Source organism: Acanthaster planci, linkage group LG15, assembly GCF_054643075.1.
Source record: "Acanthaster planci isolate LZ-2023a linkage group LG15, COTS_SCS, whole genome shotgun sequence".
Taxonomy (NCBI): Eukaryota; Metazoa; Echinodermata; class Asteroidea; order Valvatida; family Acanthasteridae; genus Acanthaster; species Acanthaster planci.
In genome coordinates this window covers 10,729,699-10,744,100 of record NC_141791.1, presented here as the reverse complement: position 1 = coordinate 10,744,100, position 14,402 = coordinate 10,729,699, and the positions used below count along the sequence as shown (strand labels likewise).

The 14,402-nt window shown below is 44.5% G+C and overlaps 1 protein-coding gene across 3 annotated transcripts in view; it reads left to right on the top strand.

Annotated features, from left to right (window-relative positions):
* Window positions 1–12,566, top strand: part of LOC110983302 (PC3-like endoprotease variant B) — a 35,491-nt gene extending 22,925 nt beyond the window's left edge. For all 3 annotated transcript variants that reach the window (XM_022242448.2, XM_087146234.1, XM_022242446.2), the window contains 8 exons: window positions 583–671; window positions 1,248–1,420; window positions 2,428–2,670; window positions 3,479–3,579; window positions 4,068–4,289; window positions 5,157–5,575; window positions 7,270–7,442; window positions 9,031–12,566. In XM_022242448.2, coding sequence (XP_022098140.2) covers window positions 583–671; window positions 1,248–1,420; window positions 2,428–2,670; window positions 3,479–3,579; window positions 4,068–4,289; window positions 5,157–5,575; window positions 7,270–7,442; window positions 9,031–9,285 — 1,675 coding nt within the window. In that variant the 3' untranslated portion in view covers window positions 9,286–12,566. The remainder of the gene's footprint in view (window positions 1–582; window positions 672–1,247; window positions 1,421–2,427; window positions 2,671–3,478; window positions 3,580–4,067; window positions 4,290–5,156; window positions 5,576–7,269; window positions 7,443–9,030) is intronic.
* The last annotated feature ends 1,836 nt before the right edge of the window (window positions 12,567–14,402 follow it).

Genomic DNA, 14,402 nt, shown 5'->3' with positions numbered 1-14,402 from the left:
TTTCAAAATTCTAGTGCTTAATAACCATAGCAACTGTTGCCTTGATGTGCTCTTTTTTGGCCAATTCTGCTCACATGTAACATCCCAAACAACAAAGAGAACGTTCCCACATACATTTTGCCTCTTACGAAGTTCAGAGGATGGGAGCAATGACTTCGCAAATCTTGCGAACATTTCTTTTCTTATTTGAACAGGCGCTTTAAAATTGTACAGTGCCTAACAACACACAATGCAACACAGCTGTCAGTGTTGCAATTGAAACCACCACAAGACCAGACACAAGGCCAGTCACAAGTAACAGTGAGAACAGTGACAAAGGAATGCTTTTGTTGCAGTTCATTTGAATAGTTTGTGATGTGAATTCAGACTGGAGGTGTTGTGCTGGTTTTGTGTGGTCTTGTGAAGGTCGTAAGTGGTCTCGACTACAACAGTGACAGCTGTTCATGCGATTCCAAAGATTACATGAGATAGCATCCAGAATTTGTTGTCAAACCAATTGTGTTTCGTACATCGATAGAGGCACGTGCTTTGGCGCTTGGCTCACGACTACATGCTCTGTTTTTTGTTGACCCTTTGACACAGTCACGGCACTCGCTGTGCTGGAGAAATTGCCGCGGCCGCCAATAATGGCATATGCGGGGTAGGAGCAGCTCCGAAGGCAGGCATCGGAGGTGAGACATTCCGACCAGCACATTAGTCCCGTAGGTTTTACAGACTGGGGATGGTGTTCAACGATAGATGGTCAACCTATCCCCTGGTTTTATCTATGGCCATCCATTGTGTCCATCATTTTCACGAGTCCAGACAGTACAAACCACAGGAAGAAAAAAAATTTCCTGCTGGATAGCATCGTCAGTTTCCAAGTATATTTTAAAGCATACATGGCAACCAACTAACCACTGGTACCCACTGCAGTGGCCATTTTGTATTTTCCGACGATAAAAAAGAAAAGCTTAACAAGGTTTGGGGAGAACATTTTAAATATAATCTATGGTGTATGGTTTACTAGCACAGACTTTATACGTATGTTCATAGACAAATACCAGGGCGAATGCATTGGTTGTGCTATTTGCACTTTGTTTTTCTTTCTTTGAATTTTGGAGTTTATTTCATTTTGGAGGTTTCGTTAACATATATCCGGGTACCCATGTTTTGTTCCAGTATTTTACCCTGTTCATATACTTCCTGTATATGGCCACATTGCTTGTATTTCTTGATGCCAGAGTCATTTCCAATCTTTGCATCAGGCATACGATTCCTAGACGGCAGAGTGACAGACATGATGGAAGCAGAGGCTTTGACCTTTAACAATCAGCACGTTGACATCTACAGTTGCTGCTGGGGTCCGTCTGACAACGGCAAGACGATGCGGGAACCGGGGAAATTGATGACGGAAGCGCTGGCTCAGGGCTGTAGGGAGGTAAAAAAAGAAAAAAACCTAGCGCAACCTAACCCAGCCTAGCACAACCCAATCATGCCAAACTGAACTTAATGCAACCAACACAACCCAGCCCAAGCTAACCTAGCACAACCCAACCCAATCTAATCCAGCCTAACCCACTCTAGCCAACTCAACCCACCCCAGCCAACTCAACCCAGACCAGCCAACTCAAGCCACCCCAGCCAACCCAACCCAGCCCAAGCTAAACCCAGCACAACCCAACCCAATCTAATCTATCCTAACCCACCCCAGCCAACCCAACCCAGACCAGCCAACTCAACCCACCCAGCCAACCCAACCCAGCCCAAGCTAATCCAGCACAACCCAACCCAGTCTAATCTATCTTGACCCACCCCAGCCAACTCAACCCACCTCAGCCAACCCAACCCAGCCCAAGCTAACCTAGCACAACCCAACCCAATTCTAACCCAGCCCATCCCGTCCAGCGCTGCCTACTCAACTCGGCCCAAGTCAACCCAGCACAACCCAGCTCCACCCTATCCAACCAACCCAATCCAGCCCTACCCAAACTCAATCCGGCCCAGCAGACCCACCCCCAATCCAGCCCAGGTGAACCCAACCCTGCCCAACTCAACCCGGTCCAACCCCACCAGCCCCAATCGTTCATTGAAAACACTTTTGACAAAGGATTGCTTGTCGTCTTATTATCGTGTGCTTACACAGCACTTCATCATCAAAAAAGGAAATTTAAGGCTGTGAAAAGCAAAAGAAAAAAAAATTTGAGCAGATATTGTGCACACATCAATGCAATTTTAGCGTTTTCTCCAAGGAATGATGTCAGTCATGCTTAAAATGAATATAGAAATTTGTAGGAAAACACCAAAAAGGCACAAAAATAACTTGTCACATAGCAACAGCAAGAAAATTAAATAAGGTTGGTAGAAACCCAACGGTGCATTTTCAAGGGTTGCAGTAAAAAAATGCCATTGCAAAGACACAGTACGCATTCATGTTTTATTCATCAGGGTCGAGGGGGTAAGGGCTCTATTTATGTGTGGGCGTCTGGCAACGGGGGACACAATGACGATGACTGTGGGGCAGACGCCTATGTCGGCAACATCCACACCATCTCGGTAGGCTCCATCAACGACAAGGGGGAGTCTGTCTACTTCATGGAGAGCTGCCCCTCTACCATGGGCGTCATTCTGTCGGGGGGCCTGAACGATAGGAGTTCTCTTGGTGAAATGAAGAAACGACAGAACCTTGTGGTGAGACAATGCTTTCTGTGGAAGTTTATTTGGAGAATTTGAGTAACCAGTCAACGTATTCGCGGGAAAGCCATTTTTGATCTTGCTTCCCGAATCTGTTATATTCAACGTAATCTGTTCTGGGATGGTGCCAGACTATTTTTGTGTTCCAAGCCTCACTTTCATTTTTTTTTATTTTAAAAGTGGTTTAAAACATTGAGAAATAACTTATCACAACTTATCAAATTAATTACTCTAAACCTAAACTCTGGTGGCCCTTAAGGGACATGAAATTCACAACCAGTAATGAACTTTTGGGCGACGTGGTGAATTTATTCACGACTTGTCGCGAATATATTTGAGATGTCATGAAATTATTCCCGACTATTTGCAAATTATTTTTGCGACTTTGTGAATTTATTCACAACTAGTCGTTAACATTTGTGCAACGTCGTGCTTATTCCTACGACATCGTAATTATTTTTCAAGACTAGTAGCTTGAGCTGGAGTCTGTTACTCAGTTGGACTTTACGAAAGATGACCCATGTGAGTCGTTCTGTCCAGCCTGGGTGCATAATAATAACTCAGGAAGAGTATTGCACAGGGACTATCGCTATGAAGTCTGGCAGTATCACCCGGCTGTGTGAGGGCGCCACACATGATCAGCCTCCCTGAACTAGTTCTCTGGGTGTGTGCACAAAAAGCAGTAGGAATCAGGCGACTGTCAAGTGGTGGTTTTTTGAATGATTAAGGGCAGCTGGGTCAGTGCGTACCTCTTACAACAGATATCCGCGATGAGTGCATCAACACTTACTTCTTTTTTTGGCAGATCACAACAGATATCCACGATGCGTGCATTGATAATTTCATCGGGACATCAAGTGCTGCACCCTTGGCAGCCGGTCTCCTTGCGTTGGTGCTTCAAGCCAAGTGAGTAGAATCTGACACCAGCCAATGTATTTGTTAAAATTTTTTCTGGCAACCATGCGCGCGAGCTGCCGGCTAACTTCTGTGTCACATTATAAGCAGTAACATGAACCAGATGTTTTGGGGCAATAGTTGGCAGGGGAAAAACCATTTTCAATTCATTTTTGTGAGCTGCCGATTACTTGAGACGTATGTGCGTTTTGGTCTTAGAATTTGCGGAGTTTGCGAAGAGGGGTTTCGGGCGAATAAAAACAGAGACCAACACTTACATGCACATGTGGAATACCAGTGCTCCATCTCAAATATGATGTCATCATAGAACGTTGTATTTGTATAACATTGGTATGTCAGTTTCATGATTAGGCCTTCTTGATCCAAAACAAAACACCGAGTCTAAATTTCGGGTGTTTTACAAGGCTCGTCTTTTCCTCACGTATGCTCACGTTTATGGTTTGTTTTGGTTTTTGTTTTGCGCCCGGACACGTTCTCAGTCCTAACCTAACTTGGCGAGACATCCAGCATATTGTTGTCAACGGAGCGCACATTCCCAACACGGTGGAGTCGGGTTGGCATGTCAACGGCGCCGGTTTCCATGTCAACGAGAAGTTTGGTTTCGGCATGCTGGATGCTGGCAAGATGGTGGAGCTGGCACTGACGTGGAGCAACGTAGGCAAGCAGAAGATCTGTGAAGTGCCCACTTTCAAGATCGACAAGTGAGTGCTTATAAAACGAATATGCACTGAGCGACCTTTTTTTGACCAGTTCTTCTGTCCACCCTGAGTTGAAGTGTACCCTCTCCAAGGAAAGAAAGACAGGCTTGGGAGAAGTTTTACAACTGGGTCCCTGCGTACAGGGCATTCGGTGCACGGCGAAGACCATGCATTCCAGCATAAATTCGTTGCGCGTACTCAGCTTTCCCCCTTGCCAAACATGCATAAACTTGTTTGTACACACTGAATTCCCACCAAAGGACTGTCGTTTTCATTTAAAAATACGCCCTCTTTTGTTCCCACTCGGATCGGATCGTAGTGCCTGAATTTTCCACCCAACTATACTTGCAGTGGTTAATTATTCAAATCAGTTTGGCAATTTTGGACCTAGGCATCTTTACTCCGTCAGTAGTGACAGAGAGGTAGGTATCATGACTGCCCCTGTCTTTGCTGTCAAAACACTAATCAGGGACGAGATTTCTCAGCGTTTTAGCTGATTTCAGCTTCTTTTCCTCACTGGCTGTGTACAAAAGTACAGGAGATTTGCACAGTTCAGCTTCTTTATGCCTTTTGGGGGTTGTTTTTAGCTATTTTTAACGCTGGCCAATCTCATCCCTGACTACTCCAGAGGAGGTCAGCAACACACCCCAAGGAATGCCAGGTTAGTCCTGTGATATGCAAACAGAATATTCTATCTCACTTCATTGGAATTCTTTGTAAAGGCATGGCATCCCTTGGTGCAGAGGTTATTGGCTTATCTGGCTGACTGATAGGACTCGCATTACACCTACAGAGAAAGGATGAATGCTTGGACAAACTTGAAGTGATTATCAGTACAGCTGATACTAGTCGCTTTTCCTCCGTTTCTAGGTCTGTGTTGCAGGGGACGTCATATTTAACCCATTGGCAGGTGGACTGCCCCCACATGACCAAGCTCGAGCACACCTTGGTCCGCATCTCTTTCAAGGCTCCCCGCCGTGGCGACGTCTCCCTGAAAGTCTGGTCCCCCTTTGGCACCCCCTCGGAGCTGCTGTCGCGGCGGCGTCACGACAACTCCACGGACGAGGTGGTCAGGTTCCCCTTCATGTCCGTCAGGAACTGGGGGGAGAACCCCACGGGGACGTGGGGCTTCGAGCTGATGTACCACTTCACACCCCCCGACGTGCAGCCCAAGCCCAAGTGGCCGGACATACCGCGACAGCACGACAGTATGGTGGAGCTAATGGACGTTCAGCTGATCCTGTATGGGACGGCTGACGGCGAAGATGAGGGGACCTCAAACTCTGACGGTGCGTCTTTCAACTCTATTAACCTAGAGTCAAATTTATCCTGACGATTAGAATTAGAAGCTGTTATTTGTGGTGGCACATCGCTCGTAGACAGGTTGTACACAGGCGTTACGTGACTCTTTGACCAGGAGGGTGTCGTGATTTGTCAAATATTGCGCGTCAAGTGCGGTACCACCGCAGCTATATTGTCTCCTCGAATTAGTCTGAGCCCTCTCAGATCTTTCCAGGTCCACCCGCAGGCTTTAAAGGACTGTAGGATTGAGGAAGGCAGAGCCCGGCCGCCGTCATTTTAAAGTGACAGTGACAAATGACATCTTTAAAAATCCATCCCCCATTGGTTTAATACATGTAAGGGAATGATTAGTGTGCTGTCGGTTGCATCGTTATCAACAGTCTTTTATGCTTTTATAGGGTCATAACCTTTTCTGGTTTGATGTTTTAAATATTTTTCTCAATCTTCATATTTTAAAATATTCTGTACGTTGATATTTTTAATAATATTTGTGAATTTCGTTTTCATTGTAATAACTTTATACATTTGTGATTTTTATAGCTTTGTGTAATTATAAAAATGTCTCAATTGGGGCTCTGGCCGCGACAATTTTTTTAATGAACCAATTCAAATCAAATCATAGACAGTTTACATAGTACCATTAAGCACATGCTTTTAAAAATGCAGTGCACAACTACGGGCCATTTTCAAGATTTTCAAATATCTTTAAAAATTCATCATTTCATTTAATGAACGTTTACACCCACACGAATGACTGTTAGGTGGCTATTCTAAGCTGACAGGCAACCTTCATTGACTCCTGAGTATTTCAGACAGGCCTGCCGCCCTGCAAAGAGAGCGCAGAATTTGTGAGGTGTTGCATAATTTCCTTTGTTCCCAGTGAATGCGAGTGCCGTCTTTTCAAATGCGGCTGGATTAGCATACAGCGGTGCTGCATGTATGTCGCTCATCAATGGGGCCCTGGAGCACTGTTGTCCGCGGTGCTAATCCACGGGCGCGCTATGCCCAAAACATTGGTATACTGTTTAAAAACAGTGACAGATTACCTTCGAAAAATGCTAGCCAAAAACAATGATGGCAATTCCCAGCAACAGGTCTTTTGTTCTAAGTACGGTCTTTTGTTACACAGACCAGCTCTTTTGTCCCATTTCAGGCACCCCAGCTCTGCGTATGAACCCATGGTGCCCGAAGCAGGGTTCCCTGGCAGCAAGTGGTTGATACCATTGATCTTCATATTCTGATTGGCTAGCGCGTCAAGTATGACGGCTGAAAGTCACCAGGGTTGCTGTCTTTGGAGGCCCAGAATTTGCTCAAGGGGGGTTAACGTCCCTGCATCGATCAAACACATTGATCTCAGATTGATTTGATTAATAACAGGCCAACTTGATTCATGTGGTTTATTAGTATTTAATAAGGGCATAAATATGTGCTTAGTCAGTCTTGAACAGTCACTGGAGAATGCTGCCATGATCTCATTCATTCGACTCAGATCTCTGGAAGGACTCACTAGAAAACTGAGCACGTTGCTGCAACATACTGGACTCAGTAATATGATTACTGTTGATACAATTATTTTCAATTGTTTACTTAACTACAAACAAGATCTGGCTCGGAAGTAACTTTGGGATTAAACTGATTAGCAGAGAACAGTCAATTGTGAAAGCTGCTCTTTCCATTTTAGATGCCAACCCCGAAGTGAACACCGAATTCACCGGAAGACTAGACAGTGACGAGGTGGTTGACATCTTCAACGATGAGCAGACGGACGACGAGGAGATTGTGGTGGACTTGGACGACCTCGCCGCTGGGGTCCGTCCACCCCCGAACACCGCCCACAACCTGGATAAGAATAGAGTAAGGGATGACCTCATAGAGCCTGTTGTCTCTGTGGGTTGCTCAGTTACAATACAAACCATTGCCAAGTTGGTAAACAATTTCCCAGGGGGGCCTTTTTGATGTTTTCATGCACGTTTACAGCCATTTGAATAATAATTTAAAGTAATAATTTGAAAATTTACTTGTCAGTGATCAATCATGTATCACATCACATTAAAACAGCAAGAATTTAACAAATTAACGTCACTGATAAACTAGGATCAAAGTTGTCAACAATCGAAATGTCTTTGTTAAATTTGTAAAGGATTAACTCATTTCACATAAAGAGAACATGAAGCCGCTCTTGGAACTCTGAATGCAGAGCGTGAGTTAACACGAAGAACAACTTACAGCTCAAGTCCTGATTTGAAATCACTGACCTGTGACAAAAGAGTGGCATCTGCGTTTTTTCAGGGTGATTTTACTCCAAGTACGATCATGTTGGAATACATGCCAAGATGTGCAGTACTAAGTGACTTGTGGTGTGTTAAGCCTGGTTTCCATATGGGGTCGTCTGTAAGGCAGAAGAGACGTGGCGTGACGTCTTTCCACCCCAAAAATTAAACAAAAGGGCGCCCGAAACTCGGACAATTTTCGCAAAAAAATGCACTTTTTATGTGGCAATGTTGCCTCTTGAAGCCAAACTGATACTCTAGTTTGATGTAGTTTGTTAATGGTCAGCTATTTTGTCGACGATTGGGGCTGCCCATGTTAGTGATAAGGAGAAGATGGACAAAATGAGTTGTGCTAAGCCAGAGAAACATCGTTGTACACCGGTCATGCCAGCGTATGTGTTAGGCCTACTCAGCAACTCAACGTAGACAGTCGGCTTTGTTGAACCAGGCTCAACTTTGCTGATCCGTCTGGGGGTTGTTTGCGTTATTGGCGATACTTCCGTTTGGCATGTTTCCATCTGTCTGCGTTGAAGTTTGCGTCTTGATTGCGTTGCTCTCTGCATTTCTTACGTCAATATGGAAACCAGGCTTTAATTTGCACTTCAGGAAGGCTTCAGGCAATAGACGATGTGCACATGTGATCGTGTATCTCAGACCAAGACTGCAGCAAAAATGTTGTTTGCCGCGGTACCTGATTAAAAATCCAGGTCAAAAAAAGATAGTCGGTCTTGATTTATACACAGAAAATGGTACTTTTCCATGTTCTAGCTTTGATATAAAGGTATTGATTATGCACTGGTCTGAAATGTAAAAAGAGGTGTCCAAAAACGTGCTAAATTTTGAGCCGTTTTTCAATTTTTTCATTCGGGAACTCAGTTTTGTCTCTCAGGGTTCACTTTTGTTACGGGAAGTCAATTTTGTGCTAGCCTATGAATGCACCCGAAAAGGCTGTAGCCAAGTTCTTTGAGGTGTCGCTGGGAGGTGGCAGCGGTCAAGATTATCCCAGACCTGAAGTGTTAGGCACAGCAGTGACCTGTACAAAGCCTCTAACATCTAACCCCCATAACCTCCAAGCGGACCCAAGATCTGTCTCACCACGTACAGCTCTGCTCCAACTGAGCCTCAGAAGTCACTCAGATCCCCTCATGTATGACCCTTTTTCTCCTCTGCAGGAGGGAGTCATCGACACGGGACAGTTTGACAAAGTCCTGCAAGATCCCGAGGTCCGTTCTCTCATCCACGACATCTACGTCCACAAGAAGGCGGAGGCCCTGCGCAGGCTGGCCGCGAAGAGACTTCATCAGGACAAGAGGTACCATGACCAGAGGCAGAGGTCACAAGACCTAGATCGGGCACACGACGAAGAGGAATCGAGGCGTGAGGCGCTTGAGCACGTACTTGAACTTCTTCATGACGGCGGCCTGTAATGCCAATCAAAGATGACATCTGAATTTTATCTTTTCGGACCTCAAAACAGTGTTGTATTCAAGTCCATCCCAAGTCCTTTCACAAGTCCCTTCACGAGGTCAGTCCAGTCACAAGTCCCTTCACGAGGCCAGTCACAAGTCCCTTCACAAGGCCAGTCACAAGTCCCTTCACAAGGCTAGTCATAGGGTGAACAGTGACGAAAGAATGCTTTTGTCATAGCTCTTTTGAATAGCTTGTAAATTGGCTTTAAGACTTGCAGGGACTTGTGATGGACTCAAACACGACACTGCATCAAAAAATACCTGCGCTAAAACCTAGATTGTTTTTAACAACTTGAATTAGAATTTTTTTGTAGCAATTCAAGCCAGGAAACCATGCTGTGTTGTGAATCTGTTGTTGATTTAAACAACTAAACAGTTACCAGAGAAATGGTCACTTTATCATGATACTGACTGATCCCAAAATGCACCTCATTCACATTTGTGGCTCATTCAGGGAAGTTTAATGAAGCTGCTATGCAGAAATCTTGTTTTACATAAAATGAGGAGCCAGTTTTAAAACTGTACCCGTTGCTGCTACAGGCAGGGAACCAGTTTCCTTCATTTGTTGGTATGATGTGGAAAGCTTCAAGCCCAGTTCGGTCAAGAAGTATCTTTGGAGCGATCAGACCAACGCTACCAAGTACAGGATATTTGACTGTGATTTGACTGGTCAAGTTGACTTTGCGGGACAGCATGCTCTGATCGCACTGCTTGTCTATCAGCGTCCAGGGCTTGTGTGTATCGAAGTGTTCTGCAGAACATCACAACAGGGAGGTTTTGCCCTGACTTGTGGCCTCTGTTCCAGTAGGCATGTTAATATTCATAAGCGTTCACAGGACATCGTGCAAGTGACCCATATGTTTAGAAACGATCCCACATTCCCAAAAAATAAGCCTGGTGTTGGTGTTACGCACACGGTGCTAGCAAGTCTAAAATACACTATAAAATCAACTCCTTAAGTCAACTCATGCTAGCATTGACTACTGTATTGCTGTATCTCATTTTAGTTTCAGAGGGAAATTATTCCTGTGACTTTCATAATTTGGCCACAAGAGGGCGCTGTTACTCAGATCTGCAAAAATCCTGCTGAGCCATACAAACACCAGCGCGCACAGTGTGTAGTTGAATCATCACCTCAGGGCTGAACTGGCCCGTTCTAAGAAAAAAATATGGAATGTTTTCCTCGCCTGAGGAGCTACAAGATGATTATGCTGGTGGCCACTGCATAATCCAAGTGCCCCACAAAGGAAACACAAAGCTTTGTGGGTAGGCCACCTCCCTGATCAGTGCCTGTACATTCTTAGGCCGTTTCCGACTCGGGCTTCCTGAGCTACGGCTAGGTCTATTGTCTACGCATCTCCACACATTTCCAATGGAGCGTAGAGCTAGACCAAGCTCCAGACTAGAGATTTGGATGCAGCCTTAATTGTGCATGTAGAGGCCTTCACCCCAGGTCATGGGTTAAACAATATCTGCCCAATCAAAACTCAAAGCAGTTAGTTGTGACTGGCGCCATTAGTTAGAAGGGGCAGTGGTTATAAGTGAAATAGATGTTTATTTTTTTGTTGAATCTCTGTGAATTGGTGCTCTGATCGTTTGATCTTTAACTTGTGGGTTTTCCTCCCACTTCTAAACCCAGTTATCTTCCCCTTATAAATTTGTAGTGGGCTTTGTCTTTGGTAATAATAACCGATTATGTGAGGTATTTGATCTTTTACTAATATATAGGGTAATATACGTTATACCATGATTTGGTTTTGCATGAATTGAAAGGACATGCTGAAAATGAATTCTCCTGTGGGATCGCACTTCACTGGTACGAGGTTGGCAGTTGTTCTTCTCAGATCGACCGTGGCATGTCTTTGTAGCGTCCCCTGGATATTCACTTGCAAAGGAAGACCAGCTTGTTTGAACTTGAAAAGAAGTTTGGTAAATGTCTGACCAAGCTAAACTTCTGGTCCAGAGAAAGGGGAAAGCAGACACCTTGATGCCCTCTATTCTACTGTTTGCCACAAACTAAATATTTTTATGTGGCTTATCAGGAATTTACAAAGTGAATTGAGCCTCAGTCTTAGAGTTTAAAAATAGCACACTATTTTTGTATTTTGCTGTAATGTAGGATTATCCACAACTATGTGGTAGATGTCGTTTAGTACACAACGACTGCTTTATAAATGTCTCAGTGTCACACAGCAATAGCGTGGATGAATTCCAGTAATGTCGACATACATGTAAGGCTGAACATTTTTTTACTTTTGTCAAATCGGTGGATACTTTGCAAGATTGATTTTGGACTGTTTTACTGAGTTACCGTCGGCAAAGAAGACGGTAGTGAATTGAAATATTTTGCTGAAAAGGTGATGTTCAAAACATCGTGAATAATGCAACTGTAAAATTCTATGTTTGTATGAATCTCGTGCACGTGAATGCATATTGGGGAAGGTTGTTAGTTTATATATTACGAGGAATATAAATACAACCTCATTTTAATTTTCCAATACGGGCGTTTCACAATAGTGCGCCTCCAAGAGTTTGCAACGCGTTGGCCAATCACTATGCGCGAAATCTGTCGACCCAATGCGCGTTTGGAAAAGGACGACAAATCTCGCGCGTTGTGATTGGCCAACGCGTTGCAAACTCTTGGAGGCGCACTTTTATGAATCGCCCCCATTATATGACGTCTTTTACGCTGAATGAAATGCAGCTGTGTTTACATTTCATTCATACATCGAACGCCCACCAGTATGGAAGTTTACGTTCTTTACTTAGAGATTTATTTTATTCTACAACTTGACGAATTTCTGTTCATAGCAGTATTGATAATCATATGCAAATATGCACAAATGAAATCTGATGTTTACTTCTCGGAGCGTTTATAATTAGTTTTAAATGCTTTCAGCTTTGTTAGTCTAACCAATCATTTGACGGTGCTTATTTTATCTGACCAATCAACTCAGCTTGTGCTTGCAGAGTCGGTGTAATCGTTGTGAAACTCATCCTTTCAAATTGCTTGGAATGTAGCTCCTAGCGTATTTATTCTTTTGCTGTAACCTGTCGTGAATTTATAGTGGTTAAGGTATTCATGGGTGCATGTGGCGAAATTGAAAAAAAAATGGAGAGATAAAGGAACCCTCTTGGTATTGTAAAGGAAATGCTGTCTTCTGCATGTCTTAATCTGTGGCGGGGACTCGTGGAGATTTTCAAATATTCTCTCAATAAATTCAAGGGCTATTTTGGAAGAGGTTAGATTTTGGTGTGTAAGTTATTTACAGCCGGTTTCGGGCTTAGAACATGGAATCTGCTTTTGAAGCAGACTGCAATTGATTTCTTGATGAAAAATGTTGATATGACCCATGCTCTGTTGGAGACCGAAATGAGTGCACGCGAAAGAGTTGTTTCCGCTCACGACAACGCTTGCGTTTTAATCTGGCCCGTCGATTATGCCGAAATAATTGACCGTCCGAGGCTCCCTGAAGGGCCAAAGACCCCCCGACGAATCTCTGTCCAAAGAAAAACCCCAGAAGTTGACTGTACTGTAGAAAACATCAGCCATCCCCGGAGACTTCACGGTTCTCTGGAGGTGTTGGGTTTTTTCCCCTTGTAAACCCCTGTCCCTTGTTTTCCACGGACGCCCAGGAGTCCGGTTTGACTCGGTTAGCGGGGGTCGTATTACGCGCTCGCTGTGCGGTGCCTGCGCCTCTCTGCCCCCGTCACGATCGCAGCGAGCACCTGGTGCCGTCCCGAGCTCCACACGGAACTGCACGCACGCGAGAAGCTCTCTTTTATGTTTACTAACACATCCCCGCCGGCGCTTTTTATGTCCAGCGGAGCGGTAAGATTGGTTGAGGGGGGCCAGCGGCGGCCTACTTTACTTTCAAGGCGAGCATTGAGACCCGGACGAGGGGTGTAGGGTAGCCAGGGGCTCACGGCCGCCCTAGGTATTGCATTTCGGCAACTTGGCCGGGAGTTCTGGCGCTGGCGCCGGCGGCGAAGTAGGGCATTGCCCGGGGGAGGGGAGATGGGTGTAATTGGAGGGATAGCCAAAATGCTAATTGGCCACAAAAGAGGCAGTTTTGTGGTAGTGTTTGGTGGGCAAACTCTGGGCAATTTGTGTTATTCAGGAGAATGAAGGTCGTTATTCTATTAAGTTACAGGTTTTACCGTCATGTTCGTCCTTAATTAAAACTTCAAAATGGCTTTAATTGTCTGTGTCTTGTGATTATTTTTACCACAGAGTCAAAAACTCATTTCGTTCACAACTAAGAACAGTTTATTCGAACATTTATGACAGTTCACGTGTTTGAGAGATTAATACCCCCGCTGTTCCGATTTTGCATTGTTTCCGTCGGACGTTTCAACATGGCCCCTCAAGTTATAAGTTTTTCAAACTCGTTCTTTTAATTCCATTTTGGTTTTTAGCAGTGGACCTGCAGATTCATTCAAACTTTATACATTCAAAGCCATCCACGTGGCTCCGTTGTTTTGAAACGTGCATTTCAGTAACAACGAGAAACTAATGGTGATATTGAATTTCTCAAATTGAAATATGGACGCCCCCTTTCCACTTGGGGCATGAAAACCTATTGGATGTTATCCAAAAAGGAAGCAATTATCAGCTCTCTTTGAATAATTCATGTTTCTTCTGTAACTCTTTCAACACCGAGAGGGGAAAGCAATATATAATTGACTGAACATGGAATTGTGTGTTGGCAGTGCAGTATTCGAAAAGTGGCGCCCTGCTAGCTTGAGGCATATCGGCTGTTTATCGGTCTGTTTTCCGCCTCCATGATTTCTAACAAGGCAAACCAATAATATTTAGCCGGGCTGCTCGCGCTTTCATCACCCGGCCACGGCACGCGGAGTTCTCTGCTTGGCCTGCTTCTTGCCCGGACTAATAGTATTACTTCGAAATCCCCGTGCCATTCTGTATAACGGACCTTTATTTCTTGCGCCGTGTGTGTTTTGGGGGCTACGTGCTTTTTTTCCACAGTTCTTTGTTACTTGTCAACATTTTCCTGCCCGTCTGGACGAAGTCGCCATGGTAACAACAAGACTGGAAAGTGGAACAAAGGGCT